The 24099-nt window shown below is 38.8% G+C and overlaps 1 protein-coding gene across 1 annotated transcript in view; it reads left to right on the top strand.

Moving 5' to 3' along the window:
* The first annotated feature begins 1084 nt into the window (after positions 1-1084).
* Ednra (endothelin receptor type A) overlaps positions 1085-24099 on the top strand; it is a 55167-nt gene continuing 32152 nt past the window's right edge. The window contains exons 1-2 of the mRNA XM_027926697.2: positions 1085-1445; positions 5042-5523. Of these exons, the coding sequence (XP_027782498.2) occupies positions 5104-5523 (420 nt within the window). The 5' untranslated portion in view covers positions 1085-1445; positions 5042-5103. The remainder of the gene's footprint in view (positions 1446-5041; positions 5524-24099) is intronic.

Genomic DNA, 24099 nt, shown 5'->3' with positions numbered 1-24099 from the left:
TAGATGACTAGAAGAAACCCTTTCAATGGTGGTTTTCTGTGGGTCTCTTTGATGGTTTTACAAAATGATCCCTAAATTTTTCAACATTCCTTGAATTGGCAGGCGGGTTCTTTAAGACCTCACTTTGAGTCTGGGATCAATGACTGCTTGACTCATAAAATTGATCAAAAGTGCCATTCTACCAGTTTCTGGGCCCAGATCTCAAGAGATTGTCAGTTTCCACTTCCTGTCTCTTTGGACACTTGGAAACTCGTCACCACACTTGGAGAAAAACTAACCCTCAACACAGAGCAAGTGAAGTGCATCCCCCAGTCCTAGTGACATGGAGCAAAACTGATGAGTTCCAGACAAGCCCTGCCGAGAGCAGATGAGAGCAAAGTAAGTGACTGACATTGTTTTAAGCCACTGTGTTTAACCGTGGGTGACTGGTGACTTGTTCAACTGCAATAACCAGAGCAGTCTGTGAGGTGCGTCCAGAGTGCCCCAGCCTCATAGTTCCACACTCCGCGGAAACCAGCTGTCCACCGAGGGACCCCAAGTCAGGCTTCCCTGAAGAGCCCACAATGGCCTTTGCCGCTCATCTTCTCTTCCACCCCTTCCACCCCCAATCTGGGGTAAAGACACTGAGCCCCACCCTCTATAGGATCTGCATCCTCATCCTTTGGAGTGAGAATTTCACCCAGTCACTGACTCTCCTGGGCTAGAGGTATGCAGTCTTAGGGTGCTGGCTTCAAGGGACAAAATACAAGCAGTCTTTACTGGATCTAGTAACCTGCCTTCCAGTTGAGCTTCTTAACTTCCTCTGCGCTAAAGAAGGAGCCCACAAGCAAAGTGGAGTTGCTCCATCCCAGATCAAAGCGCCTGCACTCACTGACCAAGGGGCCGAGTTTCTCGCCAGGCCTTTCATTATTCCGGGCTTGTCTGTTAAACCCTCCCCGGGCTCCTCCACCCACCCCCAGCTTCACTTCAGGAAGGAAATAGTTAAAAGTCTCCTGCCCTTCGGGGCCGGGAAGGGGGCGGCAGCTCCGTGCAGTTTAGTGAGGGCTGGAGGACGCTCTTGCGGTCCCGCAGTGGAGAAGGGCTGGGAGCTTTGCGAGAAGGGGAGGACAGGCTGGAGGCGTGTTCCTTCCTTCGGAGTTTTCTTTTTCCTGCGAGTCCTTGCGCGCGCGTACAGTCATCCCTCTGGTCTGTTCTGGCGATCGTGGAGAGGAGGCAGGGAGGCTTCATCCTTCCCACCGGCTCATCGCCAGAGGCTGGAGGCTCGGCGAGAAGCCCTGCCCCACCGGATAAGTTTTCCGCAGCCAAGACAGCCCTGCAGCTGGGGCCGCCGGCGCGCCGCAGCCCGGGACACCGGCCACCCTCCGCGCCATCCACCCTCGCGGGCTCCGGCTTCCTCTGGCCCAGGCGCTGCGCGAACCCTGCAGCGGCGCCCGCCGAGCTCCACGGTCGGTGCTAGGCTTTCCTTCTGGGGATCGAGGCTGGGGCGGGGACGTGGAGACGGTTGGGTCGCTCAGTGGGGAGGAGCGGGGAGCGTACTGGCCTGTCCACCTGGCAGCTTGAGGCTGGCACCCACCTGCCTGAGACGCCTGGTGAAACGGCGCCCTCCTGGGAGGGGTGCGCTGAGTGAACGTTTGGAGTTTGGAGAACTGATCTAAAGCACTTTGCCTCTCCAGAAGAGATTTGGATTCTTGGTAAAAGGAAGCCAAATGGTTCTCCCTGGGTGTCCCCCTTTCCGCCAGCGTGCCGAAACTTTGCACACATGCCCTGGTCGCTTGCTCCAAAGCATACTTGTTACCTCACTTCTGGTTCTCCCCACACAGCCTGAGAGTAGCCAAGGGCACCCGTGCAAGACACTGTTGTCTTTTGAGAAAACCCCCAGTGCAGCTTTGGAAACCTGCCTGTCCCAGGTCTGAGAGTTTTGTTCTGTGTTGTCCTTTAAAGGCCACTTGTTGCCTTTCACATGCAGAAAACAAGGACTGTTTTTAGATAATCAGCCTCTGTTTACACCATCCTAATGACTTTCCCCTGATAGAGCTGGAAACATTAAAGCCAGGCAATGTGGCTAATTTCTTACCCAGAGAGCAAAACCACAGAAAATTTCTCAAAAGTTCCCAGTTAATTTTTGTCCCTACTTGTCCTTGTTCATGATTCCTCACCACCACCTCTTCTGTTTTAAGTGTCAGCAAATTGAGAAACACCTTGGCAATCCTGTCATGTAAATTGCCTGCTCTAAACTTGTGCCATTTTGGTAAGGTTGGAATTTCCAAATTACTACTTATACAGGTGAACTTTGATCCTGAGAGTCCGATAGGTTAAATGGTTAAAGTGTAATCATGAGAATTCAGTCTTTTTCCTTAATAATATCCTGTGCACTCCAGAAAACTCTTCAACCCAAAATAGGAAGAATGCTGAATCTATTGACCATGTCCTTTAGGTTTGAAACTAAGATACTTAATAGAGCTGTGACTGATGGTTATGGCTGATGATTCAAAGCCCAGCTTCTCTCAGATACATGAAAGTAAGCTCCAGATCCATCCTTGGAATAGCATGCATTTGAAAGGATTCTTTCATTTGGTTTGGCATTTTTTACTGAATGACAATATGGTATCCACATGCCTTTGACAAATGTTCCTTAACTCTGCAGCTTAATGTGTGTGGAGAGTTGACAGAAATGTCATCAGAAATTATTTCTAGGGTAGTGTCATTGTTGGAAGGAAGGAAGATGGTTTTAATGATAAGAACCCCCAGCCTTGACCTTGTTAACTCGTGCCATAATCAGCTGACCAATCAAACTGGTGCGTTAATGTTCAAAGCACTAGAGGGACTTTGATGAGTGGCAAGATGCCTGTGATAGCCAGGTCAGCTCATGAAACATCTTCCTTGCTGACTCTACTGGGGAGGAGCCATTCCATTTCTGGAAAAGGCCTTTGTCTTTCATTTCTATGAAAACTATTACTGAATATTCCATTCCAATTGGAAAACTGAGAGACTAGTTACTAGGCAGCACAAGATGTTAAAGAACTTCTTTACACTACTCTCCATGATCCAAAGAGGAGGAGGGCTATAAGCTTTGTTCTTAGGATCCTGCTTTCCACTTCAGGATGGAAGTGGTGGCATTTGTAGATTACTGATATTTGGTCAGATACTCCAAACTATAAGAAGCAGGAAAAAAAAATGCAAACTAATTAAACACACTACACCCTGGTAAAAAACTGGCAGGTACACAGAATATCCCTAGTTTTGAAAAAAATGGTATTTTTTATCATCTACTCAAAGTAAGTTAAGTCTATAAACAAATTGGGAGATATTATAGCCATTTGCCACTTCTTGGTTGACATAGTCACTTCACTTCTTTAAGAGTGTCTCTCAAGTAAAATGAGACATTGCTTCTACCTATCACAGTTGTAAAGCTCAAGTCCGATAATAGGTACACATATAGTTAGTACATGTATCTATTTTAGATTCCTGGGGGAAAGCAAAGTATTCAATGCTTGCAATTTAGTGTTAACCCTTCTCTACTACTTGACTCTATCTTATTTTATAGCTACGGTGACTAGGTGACTAAACATAAGCTTTGTGATTTCTTGTGATAACTGTCGAAATTCCTAAAAGTGGCCATGAGCAATCTTGAACAATCTCTCGAAAAGGAACAAGTTTTAAAAATTACATTAGAACCTGAGTGTGTATGTCATAGATGCACACACACACCATGAGATAAACGAGGTTATGGCTTTCATTTAAAGATTAATAAAAGCCCAAGGAACAGGAAATTTACAAAATATTGAAAAGAGAGGGGCCATTTTTATTACTTTTGATTGATAATTCTGGCACCACCAACTTCCGTTGTTTTCCCAAGGATTAACAGAGAAAGCGCAACTAGCTGGGTAAAGAGGAATCAGTTGCTCTTTGCAAGGGGGCAAGAGGTCTTTTGAAATGTCTAAGCACCCCTAGTCTGTTGCTTCATCTACACACAGGAGACTTCCTTTAAACACTCTAGATACAAATGAAGCATGAGAATGAGAGACAGGATGGTCTAGTGGTTAATCTACCTTAGAAATGTTGCCTTGGCACCACTACCTATGACCAGAGGCTTGTCTTCCAAGCCTCCATTTCCCCGTCTGCCTGATGGAATGTACATCTGCTTCACAGGACCATAGTAGGGATTCAGTGACATTGCACATATGATGTATTCGGCACAGTGACTGACACATAATACACATAGGAGGTCTTAAAGAGCATAGGGACAGATATCCCTTAGAAAATCCAACAGCCTGACCAGTCTGCAAAACTCCTATTGCTCTCATTGACAAATATCGTGATGATAATTTCTAATGTATGAAATAACAAAAACCTCCTGTTAGGAGATGAAGATTTTACACATCAGTCTAGGTTTTCAAAATAAATATTCTTTCATTCTCAATTACATAATTTTTTAAATTGAAACTAAGATTGTTAAACATATTGGTGGTGGTAACCAGAGTTCTGGTTTTAAATCCAACATTTTTTAATATCTTAGAAGGCTACCACATTCTGTTCTGTGTTCATTATTTACCATGTGCAAAATGGGACACATTTTGGAATACTAGACTTTTAATTACAGAATTTGATAGTTTTATTTTATGCTACATCTATAATAGATGTATAAGGCGTTTTCACTTTCAGTTTTACACAAAATTGTGTATCTCGATTCTAGAAGGTTTTTGTAAGTCATATTTTCATTAATCTGGGTGGGGAAAAAATATAACTACCACTTGAAGGGAAATAGTCATATCCTCACCCATATCATGAGTTAGTTATAAGTATAGCTTAGCTATGTGAAGAAATGAGATGCAGTTGGGGGTGGGAGAGGGAGAAATCTTGCCCTGTGAGGTTTTTGGTCTTTTCTAGTTTTGTTCTGCTCTGAGGCAACCTGAGATAGATTTATCTTATCTAATTACCAAATATTCTGCATTTTAATTAAAGCAGTAAATAATCATTAATTACCATCATTTTGACAGCTGGATTTTGTCATAAGAATAATTTTTCTCCATTCTTTTTTCAGGTGAAAAAAAAATAGAGTTGTAAAAGCGATACACTAAGACTATTCTTCAAATTTGCATCAAGATGGAAATGTTTTGCCTCAGAGCATCCTTTTGGCTGGCACTGGCCCGATGTGTAATCAGTGACAATCCTGAGAGATACAGCACAAATCTAAGCAATCCTGTGGATGACTTTACCACTTTCCGGGGGACAGAGGTCAACTCCCTGGTGACTACCCATCGACCCACAAATTTGGCCCTCCCCAGCAACGGTTCAATGCACAACTATTGCCCACAGCAGACTAAAATTACTTCAGCTTTCAAATACATTAACACTGTGATATCTTGTACTATTTTCATCGTGGGAATGGTGGGGAATGCAACTCTGCTCAGGATCATTTACCAGAACAAGTGTATGAGGAATGGCCCCAACGCACTGATAGCTAGCCTTGCCCTTGGAGACCTTATCTATGTGGTCATTGATCTCCCTATCAATGTGTTTAAGGTAAGAAGTAACTACAAATGTATTTGCAGGTTTGAATGTATGCTCTAATTCCACAGTAAGAGTGTCTGGCCTTTGGAATTTTGCTCTGTGTTTTTACTGAAAGTTATTTCCGCTATTTTAAAACTCGGTGACATTTTAAGATTTAATTATTTGCTAGATGTTATACTTATTTTCTAATTTAAGCATTAAATTAGAAAACAGTATCTCAGGGATGACTCTTCAAAATCATGGTGTTTCATGAATTGAATTCTCATGCTAGTGCTGGGCTAAATTATCAGTTGGACATTTTTTGAGAAGATCACTGGATTTTTCTGAGATTAAGCGCCCTCAAAGTACTTAAAATAAATATATCTTCAGTTTCAATTACATTCTTTAATGCAATGCTGTTCAGAATCTAGATATCTATAGTACAGCTTGAAATGAAAAGCACCTATTTTTTTTTGGACTGGATTGATGATTGAAGCAAGAGGCCATGGTGGCTCTTCTCAGTTATCTGGGTGACTTGGAGATAAAGTGGTTCATGTGATAGCAGGCCAGGACTGACCTTGTTGAGCAGTTTTACTAACTAAAACCATTTGAAATAGGCCTCATTTTTTTTCAGTGTGCATTTATTGAGTGCCTACTGTGTTCCCACCCCTGATTTAATGATAAATAAGAAAAGTTAGTGCTTTGGTGGGAGAAGAAGATAAGTATCCACGTATGGCTGGGATCAATTTACTTTAGAGACTATTTAGCACCAAAGCAAACTAATACCAAAAGAAATTAGATTTTCCATATTTGGTATAGTAGTTGTGAGGCAAAAATTGTTATAAGGATCCAAATATACCAAAATTTAAATGAAATTGCATGATGTTTGCCACATTTGATGAAATATCTTTATTCTAGACATAGGGAAATAATTTTCCTCAGCTTTTTTTTTATTCCCCTCTTCTTTCTCTTTTTCCTTTTCCTTCTTTGGGCTATTCATAGAAACAAATTACTCTAGGTAGTAATGTTATGAAATATTCCTTTAAATGACAAGAAGTTTTGTCAACTGAATTCCAAGTAGAAGAGCAGTCTGCCGATTTCCAATAGATGCACTTAAATTCTGCTGAAATTATACTAGTCCATGAGAAAACTCAATAAAGATGAAAATAACTAAAATTTTTTATCATTATGAATAAACACCTTTCAAATTTGTACCATACACTTGCTTGCAAAATTGGAGAACGAATAGTCAAAAATAAAAAACACATACCATATTTTTCCACAGAATAGCATGAATACATGTGCTTTCTATTTGAACTTTAAACAGGATTTTGGAACTTAACTATGATGCAAACTTGAAAATGCATAATTGACTTAAAATGTTCAGCATATGTTACAGAAGTTTTATTTTTTCTTTTTAAAAGTTTTTAATTTTTCATTTATGAGATATCATGGGTACTCAACCCTGGACTTTCTCAGGACATCTCTCTTTAATGATAGATTTGAAAATGCTGACAAGACTATTAGTTGAAAATGGATGCTTCAGTCACAGTGTGGAATTTTTAAACATTGATAATTGCTACTTATGCACTAATCAATTAACCTAACTTTTGTTTTTGAAAAGAATAATTAACCATCTCTGAATTAATAACTCCCTGCTACTCTTGACTCTGAAGCACACTGTGTAGATGTGACCATGTGCACATCAGTTTCTTGGCAAATCAATATCTGCAAATGCTGGGGGGAAAACCTGCTTATCTTTGGGGAGCTATTGCCAATTACCAGGCTAAAACTTATTTCTATTCCCTAGCAACATTTGAAGTCAGGTTTTCTGGAATATTTCAAATTTGATGAAAATCCAAATAAAACTTTAATGTTCATATAGCAACGGTAAAAATTCACACATCTTTATTTGAACATAAGGTTCTTCCCTCTTGGGAATCCAATACTTAATGTAACTTATTCTAGTTCTAAATAATGTGAACAGTTTGACGATGGTATTTTTACATCACAGGAGTACACTTGTGTAATTCTTATTTTTCTAAAACTCAAGGAATATGAATCATCTAAACAACATTGATTTTAGAGAGTAAACCTTGTAGATTAAAAAAATACTCTTTAGTCATCTTGATTTTCTTCCAGAGGAAAAAAGGAAAGTATTGAAGTGAGCTAAAAGAGCGCCAGTATTTAGAGATTATCTCTACATCTTTCTGTTATCCTCTTCCCTTGTTTGTGAGACCATAACATGTTGCTATTGCCCTGACTTCTGCCCAAGATGGTTAAGACACATCTTTCCAGGAAATGTGAGGTCAAGCCTCCATTTCTCTTCTGCACAGCTGCCCCCTGCCATTAAGATTCAATGCTTTGGGGTCTATCACATATCAGGCCTTTGAATTCCTCCAACCCTGTCAAGTTCACTACCTCTGTGTTACAGGAAAAGTAGCAGCTGTCCATCCTGCTTTGTACCTACGAAAATAATGCACATACTTGGAGAAAATTCTACTGACAGAATAGATGCATGAGTCTTTTTTTTTTATCTTTCCCACTATTAAAAGAATTAAGTTAAAAGAATAATAAAGATGAGTTTCCACAGACATATTGTTGTGTTTAACATCACATCAGTTCTGTACTCAGTACTAAAGTGTCTCCAGACAGAACGCTGCATTGAGTCATATCAGAGTCAGAGTTGGAAGTAACATGAAGATTGTGTCTCAGAGCAGGCTAGAATAGCTGAGTCAGCTTTAGTCATGTTACAAGACAAAGGACATGGGGTGATAAACTTTCTTTTCTTTTTTTTTTTTTAATAAAGAAAAGAGATTCATTTAGCTCACAGTTTTGGAGGTTGGAAGTCCAAGATCGGGCTGCCACATCTGTTCTGCTTCTGAAGAGCCTCCCCAACTCCCTCTGTGTATCAACATGTGGGGAAATGTGAAGGGACACATGCAGAAGGGGCCCGGCAAGTGGGGTGGCCCGACATTGTAACAATCCACTCTCTCAGGACTTCCCAAGAGCACAAATGCTTCCCACAAGAAAACACATTCATTCCTCATAAAAGCATAAGCTCTTCCATAGACCCTACCTGTTTTCTTTTTAATTTGTTGTTTTTAGATATAGAGGACAGTAGAGTGTATTCTGACATATTATACACACATGGAGTACAACTTACTCTAATTAGATCCCATTTTGTGGATGTACACGATGTGGAGTTTCACTGGTCATGTATTCATGTATGAAGACAGGAAAGTGATGTTCGATTCATTCTACTGTCTTTCCCAGTCCCATCCCCCCTCCCTTCCCTTCCTTCCCTGTTGTCTAATGCAAAGAACTTCTTCTTCTGTCCTCCCTGCTTGTTGGTGTGTTAGTGTTCACGTATCAGAGAGAACATTCAGCCTTTGGGATAAACTGTTCTTTATATTAACAGTGTATTCCCTTTCTCTCGCTTAGATAGAGATTGTCCTGAAACTGCTCCATAGATCAGTGGGATGGAATTTATAACTGAAAAGCAGTTCAGCAAGAACCCAATGCTGGGCTGTTTCTGATTGGTGATTAGCCCCTGCAGCCAGGGCTAGGTTCCTCTGGATGGTCTGTGGGTCACTCCACACCTGAATTTCCAGAAGTTTCTTCATTGGTTTCCATATCTTCAGAGTTACTTCCCCCAACCTCTCCTGAACTCTGCTCTACTTAGTCAATTGCCATTGCTTCCTCAGAAATGCCCAGGTCCTCTCGCTGCACCCCCACTGCCCCCTATGCTGAGCAGTCAATGCCCCCCACGCTCCAGCCAGGCTTTCCCCACTTCAACTCCCAGTGTGCATGCTCAGCTCGTGTTGGAATGCCATCACCACCCATTGGAACATTCCTTCCCTAGATAACATTCTCAGAGGTTACATGTGCTCACAGATTACAGCTGCAAGGCATGTCAGACCTTACATTGAGAAAAGAGTTAGGTCTGCCAGCTACATATGTGGCATCAAGAAGAAATAAACAGTAATGAAGACAACTCCTCTGGCCCCTGCTTGCACACACCCACACACACAACCTGGTTACAAAAGAAAACATCTGAGAAAATAAGCTGTAAAGCAGAAGGAACCAAAGAAAGCAAATGATGCCAGTTGTGTTCTTAATTTTCAAACAAAGGCCTTGCAAAGTGGTAATGCTGATGAAAAAGCTATCGCTATGTTGATCAAAGGGTGACTCTAATTGTTAGTTGTTCAAAAGAACAGATAATATCACTAATTGCAAAAGAAGACAACAACAGCAGGGAGAGAGGAAAGGAGCCAGCCGACTCTCAAATACCCACACCTACAGCCCAAAAGGGAGATGGCTTCCATTTGTCAGGAAATCAGATTGTTTGATATCCTAAAATCTCAAGAAATGCCAAACCATGGCCAAGTACATTAATCTATACATGAAATGTTTGCATTTTTAGAAAGGCAAAATAAATTAAAATATTGTCTCTGTATTAGGAGGTCAGAAATAATACCCAATTAATAAAGGCAATATTGATTAGAAATACAGAATGTAGGGGCTGGGGTTGTGGCTCAGTGGTAGAGCACTTGCCTAGCACATATGAGGCACTGGGTTCGATTCTCAGCACCACATATTAAAAAAATAAAAATAAAGGTCCATCGACAACTAAAAAAAAGAAAAAGAAAAGAAAGACAGAATTCTTGTCCATAAGGAGATGAGTCATAATTTGTAAGAGAGTAGAAGCCCTAAAAGTGAGGTTTGTGTGTGGCCAAGGCCATGCAATTTCAGGATAACAGCTCACTCCCATGTTTCTACAGAAATTCCCATAAACCACTCTACCTTGTCTCTTAAGCAAGAACAAGAATGGGAGAAAATTGGAGATAAACAGGGTTAAAAGGATGAGAATGATAGGCCTGGGAAGGATCATGAAGCTGGGGCGATGACTTATCAGAGGAACTTCTGGTATGTTGTAGACGATGGTGTAGGTAAGCCATGTCTCCACTTTACATGGACTGCAAAGCAGATCTGTGGGACCCACGGGGGCAGCATCCAGGAACACTCTCTATGGATTACTAATTCTGTTCCATTCTAAGCAACCATCTCTTATTGAGGACAACAATAAAAAAAGAAAAAACAATTGCAATTTCTGTATGAAATTACTAGGAATGTTTTGCAATGAAAAGACTCCCAATGTGTTTCTCTGGCAGAGGATCTAAGCAATGTGGAAGCCAAGAGGCCTTACCGCAGAGCCAGTTTTCTCAATAATGACACAGCCTTTGACATCTTATGCCACGGAAATCCATCTTTAGGGGCATCCGTATAAAGTTGTTTCTGGACACATCAAATCCCCAAGGCAATTTGTGTCTCGGAAATCAATTGCCATGTCTTAGAGACTGGATAGCTCAAACATAGACGTTTAATAATGCTTGTTGTTGTGATTTAATTTGATCAGGGCCTTTATTATAAAATTTCTAATCAGTGTTCTCTAAGAGCTTCAAAATAGCATAACGATGATGATGATGATGATGATGATGATGATGATGATGATCACAACACTTGGGTCAAAGGGTTTCACTTAAGAGACGAGGCAGAAGGTACTACCTGTGGTCTGCATGTACAATTTTCCAAGTTAATCAAATTGCCCACCAGATTGCACATGTCATAAGTATATTTTACTGAATCATCGAGCAATGAAAACCAGATCCTTCTCATACACTCCAGTTGTAGGGGTAGGATCATAAAATTAGCTATAAAGCAGCATTCCCTAGATTCTAAGAGAGAAAACGTGTCCCTTGGTTGAGATCCCTGTCCCTTGCTGGTGCACTGTATTCCTGATAGACGTTTTCCCATCAGGTAATGTTGACTCTGCCTCCTCTCCAGCCCTGTCTCTCCGTGCTCTTCCTCGACTTCTCTCTCCCCCAGCTAACCTGAACTGTCCGAGGATATCAGGATGAGCCTTCCATCTCAATCACTTTCCTCTGTAGCCCCTGTTTATTGCACTTGATCCTTTGGATCTCCGTTGAAGCATCTCTTTGTCTGGCAAGTATCCATGATCCACCCTGGGTTACTGCCTCCCCCTTAAAGCTCCCACGACACCTCTCTTAACCCTAGGATAGAAACGGACGCTGCTCTGTTGCTCTTGCCAACTGCTCTGCTTGTCTGCAAGGTCCCTGAGGCAGGCAGCCATCATTCCCGTTTATCATTGTACCTCCTGTGCCCAGCTTAAAAAATGGTTGATGACAAGGAAAAAAAGAAAGCACACTGTAGTCACCTCTCTTAGAATGCTTTTTCTTCCCATTTCAGTTCCAGACCTAAAAGCAGACTTGCTTATTAAATTTATTGAATTCCTACTTTTTTTCCCATTATAAATCAGAATGTCTTGGGGTTTATTAATCTGAGAAACTTATAAGAAACAGAGCAGCACATAGCAGCAGGATGACTTTCCCCTTCCCTTTGTCCCTGGAGAACAGGAGTTCTTTTCCTAGGGTTCAGGCCTTGTGCTTTCAACTGATTTCCTCTCTCCTTGGGGATGCAAACATAACCAGTCGAAGAGTCTCTTTCCAAGATTTCTGTGCAATAGTAATTCTTTAAGCTTAGTCCTAATTGTGGTTTCAATTGATATAGTGAAACTACAAGTGACTTGAAATATAATGAACATGCATAACACAAAAGATTTTATTTGCACTTTAGGGAATAGAAGATAGGTTGATCTCTGTGGCATTGCTAAGACCTAGCTAGGCACACTGCAAAAATCCATTCTGCTAACTAGCTTAGTTAAGAATAAATGTTCATATAAAATGACAGAGTGATAAATTTATTAGCCAATTTTCTGTTTGTTATGAGGAAGTTGCTGTCTGGAAAGACTTCAGAACCCTATCCAGCTGTACCTCCCCTTCTGACTTTTCGTTTCCTGTGTCTGGGAACCTCGTTGCTTTCTCTCATGGTCATGTGAAGTAATTATTCTCATGTGAGGCTACTCGGCTACCCTCAGCATTTGGCTCACAGCACAGCTATTCCCGTTTAATGGGATGGGGGATGGAAACCCTCCGTAGCTGCAAGATTGTTCCCAGAGCACAGGAGAGAGAGATGGGTCCGGGTCCTGTTCTTATCAGTAAAGCATCCAGATGTGAACAGATTGATAGCCAGTGATTCCTCCATCAAAGAGTTCAGCTCGCTAGAGGAGTTCACCATATTCCAAATTTAAAGTGGTTTTAAAATGCAGAAAAGTTCAAGGTTTGAGAAAAGAATTTTCACATGATCCACATTATGTGTGTATGTGGTGTGTGTGTGTGTGTTTGCAGGTGTATGTGTGTAGATGTGTGTGTGTGTGTGTGTGTAAATGTTATGATTCCAGCATTGTGATCAATGAAAACAGATGTTCTGGCTATTTTATTCCAAAGTATTTCTACAGTATAATCTGATGAGTTGCTTAATTATTATATAAAGTGTAAACAGTTGAAAGAGATTGTGCAAACTAAGACGAATGAAGAAATCCAATGTAGTGTCTGAAGTTGATATTACGACTGGAGTGGTTAAAGATGGAATGTTCTAAGAAATTCCATCAAAATAAGTCTCACGTATTGCCAGAAATTCTACTACTGCTTTCTGGGTCTGCTGCATTCTCTTGGGAGTTAGAATTATTACTTTCTATAGCTTCGATTTTATTTTTAGCTAGGTCTAGCTGTTGGGAAAACTGATTTAAGCTAAACATTAATGGTTGAGGTTAAAGTTAATGGCAAAACTGAACATGTAATTCGGTGTTCATTTTTGATGGGCTTATGTTTACATTTGAACATCAAAAATAATATGAACCCACATGCTCTGAAGTGTTCACTTAAATTTGGAAGATTTGAGGCAACAAATGTTCTTAGACTCACAAACCCAAAATCAAATATGCCCTCAGAAAACCTTACTATTATTTGCACAAATATTTGTGCAAATTTAGATGTCTCTTTGACATTCTAACTTTTCAAGCTACTTACTTGGAAACTAATACCAATACTGGAAGCAAGTGAAATTATAGTTCTTATGATACTGTCCCTAAGCCTGGAATTTCTATTATTTTAAATCAAATTTATATGAGAAGGCAGTGGAGATGGCAAATAATTAGTCATCTGGTTACTCAGTCACATTAGATTTTTCCTTACATTTTCTTCATTTATTCTTACAATAAATACCTGGGAAAATAACAGATAAACACCCTCCCCCTCACAGAGCTTACATTCTACTAGAACAGAAAGATAAAAAGGAAGATAAATGAGTAACTAAATACACAGTGTGTGAGGTAAGTGCTAAGGAGAAAAGTGGAGTGGAAATGACAATAGAGAAGGGAGACATTAGCCTTTCATTGTTAAATAACATTATAGAAAGTCTCAAAACAAAGTGACAGCTAAACTTAAAAGGTGACAATTATAAATGTTAAGATAATGGAGCAAACCATGCCACCTAGCTAAGGTGAGAGCATTCTAGTTAGAGAAAACAGCAAGTACAAAGGCCCTGAGGCAGGAGTGTGCCTAGAGAGTTGAAGGAACAGCAAAATGAGGCCACAGGGATGTGAGGGTAGGGCAAGAGTCGGGGCGAGGCACATCACATGGAGCCTCCTATCAGGGTCACTATATAATTTACTATCCAAACCAGGACTCTTTTTGAGACAGAAAGAGATACTGTAAATACTAACATCTGGGAAACAGGCATAAACTGAGACTATCCTGAATAAAACAGGAAAAATTATCACCCTATCTCTATATCTAGGTATCTTTAAAATCTTGACTTTTTTTCTCTGAATGAAATAGAAATTTGATGAGGGGAGGTTGTGTAAAAATGAGTGACATGATTTGATAAGAACATTCTAGCTATTACACAGAGAAGCATTTCCCAAACTAATAAAGGGAAAATGTGCACCTTAAAAAATGATTTGTCTAGCAATATTTAAAATGAGAATAACATTATCTGAAACTTAGTGTTTACCCTAAGCCAGGTGAACCCAAGTGATCCTGTTGCATGCATTTTTAAATGAAGAAACAGAGTGCTTAAGTCATTTTCTCAAGGTCACATAGTGTGCAGAAAGAGCATGTGGATCCAGTCTGATGGCAGAGGCTGTGCCATTAACTCAAGTTACTGTACTGTTTCTCTTCCAGAGGCCTCAAAAGACAAACTTTTCCAAATGTCTCCTAGCACAAAAATATGTTTTTGAAGACTATTTAAAGATGAAAAACCTTGCCTTTTCCCTTCTCCACTAAATCCAACAGCTGTGTGTGTGTGTGTGTGTGTGTGTGTGTGTGTGTGTGTGTGCGCGCGCGCGCGCATGCACGCATGTGCTATGTAGGGGATCAAACCTGGGACTTCACAATGCTAGGGAAGTGCTCCACCAGAAATCTACACCCCAGCCACCTCCCACCCCCAAGTGCTTCTTTAGTTCCTTATTTAGAAAAGAAGTCACATATTCTAATGGACTATGTGTATAATGCAGAGACTTCTCTCCAAAATAGCATCTAGGCTCTGTCTTCACATTGCCTGAGAACATCTGGTAAACAGGATTGTCTTACCCTATATTTGTTGTCATTAGTGAGATCAAATGACAGAAGAGCCCAAAAATAAAATACAAATAAATAAACGGAGAAGAAAGGTTGGCTTCTCTGATGGACTGGCTGCCTGGACACATGGGCTCAGAGCAGTACTTTTTGCCAACTGATGTCTCGTTCATGTATCACTTCAGGCTGGGCAGTTTGTCTCTGGGCTTGATACAGAAAACTGAATGTCTGTGGCCAGGCCATAGTTTCAGTTGGGGTGGAAACATTAGGCTTTATTGATAAAGCTAAATGTTGCCTTTCTAGAACACCTTCTGAGGGGCTCATCAGATGCACAGGAATCTAAAAGAAAATTCAGAAGCATAATAGGCAACAGTTCAGGATGTGTCAAAACTGATCATGAAAAATAAGCCAGAAATCCTCCATTTAAAAATATCTTTTATTTTAAATTGATACATACTAATTGTACTTGTTTCTGGGGTATGGTGTGATGTTTCAATACACTCATATAATGTGTAATGATCAAATCCAGTTATCTATATCCATCACCATTTCTTTGTCTTGGAAACATTCAGAATCCTCTCTACTACTTTTTAAATATATAATTAAATGTTGTCAACAATTACCTTCTGTGCCATCGAACAGTAGAAGTTATCCTTCCTATCGACCGTACCCTACATCACTTTCTCTTCTTCCTGCATCCCCCACCCCAGTCTCTAGTAACCACATCCTCCGCTCCGCTTCTAGATCAACTTTTTTAGCCTCCACATATAAGAGACTGTTGGTGTTCATATTTCTGTGCCTGATTTATTTCACTTAAAATATTATCCTCCCAGGCTATCCACACTATCACAAATAACAGGCATGAAATCTTCAAATTTTTTTCATATTTTATAAAATATGCCTTTTATAAAATAGTCCCATTAAATCTAATTAATAAAGAATTTGAATACTTATTCCTGACTTTAAAAGCATCACATAAAGAAAACAATATCAAAGGTGTTCAAATAGTCCAAATCATCACCCCTCAAAATATGAAAGTTAGGGCTGGGGTTGTAGCTCAGTGGTAGAACACTTGCCTAGCTCGTGTGAGGCACTGGGTTCAGTCCTCAGCAACACATGATAATAAATAAGTTAAATAAAGGTATTGTATCTATCTACAACTAAAAATAATTTTAAAATATGAAAAATAATGGATACATGTCTCTTTGCCAATTTTGAGGGTTGGGAATTGAACCCAGGAGCATACACCTCTGAGCTTCATCTCCAGCCAAGTACTAAATAGAACATTATGCCCCAGCCCACGTGAGTTTTTTATCAGATGAAGCAATATGTGTAACAAAAAGAATTTTTTGGTCACTGAAAACTTTTAGCTTGAGGGAAAACTTAAAGCTTAATCTCACAAAAATGTCTAGAATAGACCAGAACTTCTCATTTAAATGGTTGGCCGACCCCATTGCTCTGGACCCCAAGTGATGGCAGAGGGAAGGAGCATCTGGGAAGGAGAAAGTCGGGGATAAAATACATAACCCCAAGGCACACCCTCAGTGAACCGCCTCCTCCAGCCAGGCCACACCTGCCTGCAGTTACCACCCAGTAACCCACTTCAGTTATTAATCCATCAGATGGATCAATCTATTGATTAGGCTGTGGCTTTCATAATCTAATCAGTTCACCCCCTGCATTAACGCAGGAGGTTTCTGGGGGTGCACTTCATGTCCAAACCATACTACCCTAATTCCCAAGACACCCGCTTTACTGACTTCTAACAGCATGTTTTCTACTTTTGCATTTCATATACACAAACTCACACAATTGATATTATTTTGTCTGGCTTCTTTTAATCAACGTTCTGTTTGTGAGAGTCATCTCTATTGTCCTTGGTTGTAATTCATCGATTGACATGATTGTGTAGCATTTCAGAATATGAATGTGTCACTATCCATTCTTGTAGGAGAGCATTTAAATAATTTGAGTTTTGAACTATCTATGGATACTCTCGTATGCATCTCTTATGCACCTATATATGCATTTCTGTTTCATATAATGCTATATTCTAAATATCTACTGAGCATAATTATTTATCACAGACCATTTATAATTTGATTCATAATTTTGGAGAACTATTCCAGGTCATGTTAGAGAATTAGGAACTAGACAGATTTCTAGACAAAATTCTCTTCCAATTCTGAAAGTTTAAAGACCTGTGAGGCCTGTGTATGAACTTTGTCCGTTATAATTCTTCTTTTCCTTTGAAGAAAATTCAATATCTGTCTCCATGTGGATAATTACTAAATCAACTCACACATTGACTAAGCATCTAGAGAAAACACAAAGAAATCTAGGGGTAGGCATGCCTTAAAGTAACCCCGAGGATACAAACACATATTCAACAAAGTTAGCCTGAATACAAGAGGAAATTCATACTCAATTATTTTGTTGAGGTTTTTGAGACCACAAAAATGCTATTTTTAACGTGAAACAACTATAAACATTTTATTTAAAAATAGAAAAACTCTTATCTCTCCTTCTCCCAGAGTAATACACCCAGCTTAAAAAAAAAATCGATCAAATCAATCTCAGAAGATACAGAAATAAAATCAGGTTTTAGCAGTTTCCATTACTGTTATAATAAATGGTTACTTATTTTATTACTTTAAGACTTACTATGAAACACAGATTAAGAAGCACTGATCAAAGATAATGTTCTAAGAGGCTTTCCAGATAATCACTCTGTTATTTTTGTGAAATGGCATGTCCTACTTTTGCTGGCTGTAAAACTAGTTGTAATCTGGTTAATACACTATATTAGCTCAAGACTGGGAGAGTGAGAAGGGTTGGTGATAGAAACTTACCATCTTGTAAAATGTGAAGACAGATCTAAAAGAAACATCCCTCTTAACAAATTTGCAGAAAAAAATTTGCATCGCAGCATCCCCAAAAGGAAATTGTATCTATCAAAACCACTGGCCACCTGTCTTACAAGTCATTCAGAACTATTTGGACACTGGCTTTTCCAATATTATGACAGGAGTTTAAACTTAAGTGAGCATGGAAACTTTTCCTGATTTTTATTCTGAGGAAATACCTAAGCCACAAGGTAACATTTTCATTGGCTTTATGGAGTGATTTCATTTACCTCCAGCTACTGCATGCAGTTAGAAGGAGAAGGAAACCCAGAAGCAGCAGACCTACTCACCAGTGATTCTTCCAGGTCCCAATTTGCAATCACAGAGTGGTCACCACTTCTGCCCTCTCCTGTCTGATTCCCTGACTCAGGGGCTGGCCATCGATGGCCCAGAAGTCAAATCTGCTCCATTGCCTGTTTTTTCAAATAAGGATTTATTGGAACACAGCCATACCCATGGCTTACATATTTTCTATGGCAATTTTTGTGAGCAATTTCAACAGATGCCCTATATACCAACCAGCTGCAAATTCTGACTGACCATATACAGAAAAAATATTGTCAACTCCTGTGACATCTCAGCAGCTTCTTGTCCAGGCCTTTCGTCCCTGCCTCTCATCTACCTCTGTTTTGTCCCATAGAGAGTCAAAGCTCAAGATCTGAACTTCAAAAGTTTGAATAAGGCCTCATAACCTTTGATATTTTTACGTGGTTCATGCTCCAACCTCAAAAATAGCTAGGCATGATTCTAAGATATCAAAATATGTTTTCTTTATTAAAATGGCTTATCACTAATCTTGAATAAATCATTTGCTCTCTCTATAATCTTCCTAATAAAAGATAAATGAAGGGCCCATCTCATGAAGTCCTACTAGGCCTGACACAAAGTAGGCCTAGTCCTAAAGTGATGACTCACATCAATTTCAACAAACAAAACCCATGATCTCTTTTTCTTCCCCATTTATATTAGTGAACATCAGACCTTTGGCCTCAGTGGAGGTATAAAAACCAGGTATCCTTGAAACCCATGGAAAAAAATCACCCATTTCCCCATCAAAATTGAACAAGTTGTGGATGCTTTATCCAGGTGCTAAGAGGTGTCTATTACATCATCTTTCAAGTAATTAGGAGCAGCATTAAACCAGGTGGCCAGATTTTGGTGTAGCTGCTCTTGTTTCAGTTAAGAAGAAAAGGAAGAAAAAATAAAAAGGGAGAAGATTTCTTTTAGGGAAATATCATACTAAAAAAAAAATGATTACTGTCTAAAGATCTTAAAAGATAAAGAAACTTAATGCACTTGAAAATTTTCAATTAAAAAATCGCTATACTTCATAGTTCTTTGGATGGACCAATTCCATGAAACTGTCGTAACAAAAAATAGTGAATTTTCTTCCCTCTGTGCTACAAAGGCCAGGGACTATTTCTTTCACAATGGAAGGAAGGCCATGTGACAAACAAAGGGAAAGGTGGAGGTGTCCTCCTTTTTTAATACTATGTGTATTAAAGGGAGGGAAAGTGGGAGCTACAGGGATGCAGGGGAGAAAGCAGAGCTGGGTGACCGAGCTCCATCCTGGGGACTCGCTGTGCCATTCAGCCAGCTCACAGAAGACAGCACCTGTGTATCTTAAGGAGGGAGCACAGATTCTCAGGCTCTGAGGAGTCGACGTCTACAGTTCCAACCATGTGAGAGGACACTGAAGAACCAGATCATTGACCTGTTGATGGTCTTATAGTGGCATTCATTCAAAATCGGCCTTGCTTGCAGGCTGGAGTTGCAGAAGCAACCTCTCAGTTGCTAGCTACATCAGAAGTCTCTTCTCCTGTGGTTTTAAATTCTTCACTTGTTTGCAGTAACCCTGATGAATGCTCATGAAGTGGTAAACATTTTGTTTCTTTGTGGAAATGGCCCAGAAGAGATACTAGAACTGAAGACGTCATAGAAAGTTATTTCCTAGCTAGAAATTTTGGATCCATTAATGAATGGAGAAGTGCCTTTGGGTTCAACGCTTGTCGTCTATCACTTTTTAGGTCCTGTGACCCTTGGTACATCTCCACATTCTGTTCAGATTTCCTATGTACCACTAAAAGGCATCCCTTTGCAGGGTCAGTTCCTAAACTAGCAATGGATACACTCTCACATTTGATGCCTTTGACATTCAACAAATCAGAAAAGTCATATTTTTTTTTCTTTTTTGAATAGAGAATACAAACATTTACATGGAACAACAATCAAAAAAAAATTTTTTTTTAAGTATAGATTGAAAAGGCTTCCTCCCCCACCAGTCCTTGATCACCCAATTTCCCAGCCCACCCTCCACAGGGAATCACCTTTATGAGATTTTTTCTGCATTTTTCCAATGTTTCTTCTTGTTAATATAAGAAAATCCAATATATATTCTTATTCTGTCCCCATTTCCTATACAATGTTCTGCATCTCACTTTTTAAATTTGTCAGTATGTTCCAGAAATGTTTGAATATTAAAATATAAAAAGCTAACTGTTTTTTATAGTTTCATAGCATCTTGATGTGGGAGAGTGTCATAACTTATATAATAAATTGTCCCAATCTTCTGTTTTTACAGACAATGCTACATTTATAAACATCATATGTCATATTTATGAGTATAGCTATATAAGAAATCCACACACACAGGATTCCTACATTAAAGGTTAAGCATATTTCTTTGATAAATATTGCCAGATTGCCCCCCCAAAAACATTTGGTTGTATTACCGCCAGGACTGTACAAAAGTCCCTGCTTCCTCACCATCTAAACATATTTTGAGATTAGGTATTTTTCTTTTTTTTGAATTATCTTTAAGTATAAAATACCAGGGAAAGAATATTTTTCCACAATATTTTATATTTATATTTTCCCACACCATTGGAACAATGTTTGGGTCACTGAGTCAAATGCCCAATGATAGTTGAATGTGTCATTTACTTTTGCAGAAGTATACATTTTTACTCAAAATGAAGAAAATAATAATTTGAGAAAATATAATAGAAAATTAAATAGTCATTTCCTATTCTGAGACCATGACTGAGGTACATTCTAAGTCAGTGAATTCTATACACTCAGTTGTTTCAGAATTCATTCACTGGAAAATTGACCAATACATGGATCATAGTCATTAGAATATTGATAATTAGAAAAATTATTTCCAAAGAATTTATGGAACCTTCTCCCTATGTATTATTATACATCACAAAATGCTCAAAATGGGATGAAATCATTTTCATCTCCAACTTGAAAAGTTCTTTTTGGTGTTATAGGTTGAAAGGAAGATGAGCCTATGCCTCAGAGCTGGAGGATTATGCTTCCTCCAAAAACTAAATTATCATGTATTGTAGCAAGTGAACGCCTTCAAGTTCATCAAGTTTTCTCTTTCTTTCTTTCTTTTTTTTTCTTTTTCTTTTTTTTTTTTTATATGATTCGTAATGAAAACCCCAGAAGCTAATGTCAAAACTCAGCCAGATCCTCCACCAGTCTATGAAATCAGGTAGTAGTTGAGGACTGAGATGGAAGCCCTGAATGACAACTTGTGGTGACAATGGAGGGTCACTGTCCCATGACAGCACATCCTGACATTGTTAGAAATATCTGGGATGATAGAATGGCAGGTATCATCTCGAAAATATGCATTTAGTCTAATAGCTGAAAACTACATTTTAAGAAATTGGCATGGCTGCTATTTTTCACTTTTTAGTGTGCAATTTTATTTGTGAATACCACTTGAAGTTGACATAAAAATAAAGTTTTATGGACTGTTCTTAAATTCATAAACTTAGTTTTTTTGAAGAAAACAATTGCTTTCCAATAAGTAAAATAAGTCTTCTGAGATTTCTCTTTTGTTCATTTGGTCATTTTCACAGAGATGATTAGTACTCTGTAAGTTTTGAAAGAGGAGAAACACAGGTTGAAACTTTTAACTATGCTAGCTAACAAAATAAAATAATGAAAATATTAGAAAGATGCTTCCTATGATCCATGTGACCTTGGGCAAGTCATATAATATTTCCAACCCTTAGTGTTTCTCATGGTTACAAACTGAGGACTTCTGAGAAACAGGCAGTGTGAAAAATCAACTCCTGATTCTTGCTATCAAGTCAGAAAGATTTCAAACATGTTGCTCAAAGTAACAGGAATGAGTTTATTGAGGGATAGGGAAAGGGGACACTCTCAAGGGAGAGAGAGGATCCTGTCAGAGAGGAGAAGAACAGTGTGCCTCTCCTGCACTCAGGTTTTATTGGGGGTCCCAGAGAAGTTTCCAGAGAGTCCCACTCAGGCCCACCTCTTATCTTTAGACTGACAGCAGGGTGACATCAAATTTTCAAGTCCCTACTGTCATGGCAACTCTAGGATTCCTTGGCCTATGCCAACTGGTTCTAATTGGATTCTTAACCATAAATTCTTACAGATTTTATGGGTTAGCAAGAATGATCCTTATCTCTCTGAGTTTCAGGATCTGGTCCATAAAAAGGGCCCCAAAAGTCTCCCCCTTTAGGGTAACTTGGATTCCTCTTACGGATATTATTTTAGGCCTGTGTTTCTCCTGCAGATAATAGGTAGTTTGCTGAGGAATGTGACATAACCTGTCCACTTAAGCCAGGCAGGACTGCAAGTAAATTGCTTCTTGGAAAAGAAAGCATATGGATGTCAGTACAGTGAGCCCATTTTACACAATTATTCTCTTGACCTTGTATTCCCATCAAATTCGCATCTGTCTGTCCCCTAACATCATCCTTAAAATAAAAGCATATTGACCTAGGTCAACATTTCTTGTCTCAGGACCCCTCTGTACTCTCACCAATTATTAAGGACTCTAAAACTATTGTTTATGTGTGTTACATCTATTGATGTAACATCATATTACAAGTTAAAAATAAGAATTTGATAGAATATGCATGTATCAATCCACATGACAATAAAATAAAATCCATTAAATATCAGCATAAATATTTTAATAAAACCTTTTTATTTTCAAAACAAAATTCTAATAAGAAGATTAGCACACTGTCAATGACACTGCCTTGATTCACACTAGGCAGCAGCAGTTTCACTCTGTATTACTTTTGTGTTGTGTGCTTTGTTTTGTTTTATGGAGTCAGATCAGAATGATTGACAACATGTTTTTCTGTAACAGCTTAATTGAGGTGTAATCTACATACTATAAGTATACACACAGTAAGTCTGCAACTCAATGATTTATAGTAAATTTATAGTTATACACTCATCACCTACAATTCAATTTTAAAACACTTTAATTACCTAAAAGAAAGATTACTCATTTTGATTGTAGTTAATCCATATTCCAATGTTCAGTCCCCAGCAATAATGTATTTATACATTTAACTTTTCTGTACATTTCATAATAATAGAATCAACTTCTGCATGTTCTTCTGCATCTAATTTTGCTTACCATAATATTTTTAAGGTTCTTCCGTGTATCCATAGCTCACTTTTTATTGCTGCATAGTATTTCACTGTGTGAATATACTACATTTTATTTATCCTTTTACAATCCAATAAATATTTGGGTAATTTCTAGGATTTTTGTGGCTATTATGAATGATGGCACAATGAACATTTATGTACAAGTCTTATGTGAACATCTGTTTCAAGACTAGAAGTAAAACTAGGTTAAAATCTATTGTTTTTGACTAGTACAACCTAGATTTATTTTATTTCCAAATGATCAAAAATAAGACATAAAATAATATTAATTCTCAAACCTTTTTTAAGATTGAATGTTATATAACAGACCCTTGATCAGAAACTTAAAACAGCCAGTTAACTGATATTTTTCCTATGTTATATATATGGTCATTATTACATTTACAATGAAATGCATTTTTCTTACTGGGAAAATACGCTTCAGCTTTTTCTTTGAGAGTATTAAAATACTGATTGTACATTCAAAGCAAATAGTTCTTCGACTTCAATTGGTGGAACTCCACAATTTCTGAAATGCATAATTCTTTTGAGATAGGGAAAAAAAGACTAAAGCACTCAATGACGGAAAGAATAAAAAAGAAACTGAAGGCTGGACATGGTGGCACATGCCTATAATCTCAACAGCTCTGGAGGCTGAGGCAGGAGGATTGCAAGTTGGAGGCCAGCCTCAGCAATTTAGCAAAGCCCTAAGCAACTTAGCAAGACCCTGTCTCAAAATAAAAAATAAAGGGCTAGGGACATGGCTCAGT

Source organism: Marmota flaviventris, chromosome 7 (genome assembly GCF_047511675.1).
Source record: "Marmota flaviventris isolate mMarFla1 chromosome 7, mMarFla1.hap1, whole genome shotgun sequence".
Taxonomy (NCBI): domain Eukaryota; kingdom Metazoa; phylum Chordata; class Mammalia; order Rodentia; family Sciuridae; genus Marmota; species Marmota flaviventris.
Note: the sequence above shows the minus strand (reverse complement) of the source record. Positions and strands in the feature narration are given on the sequence as shown.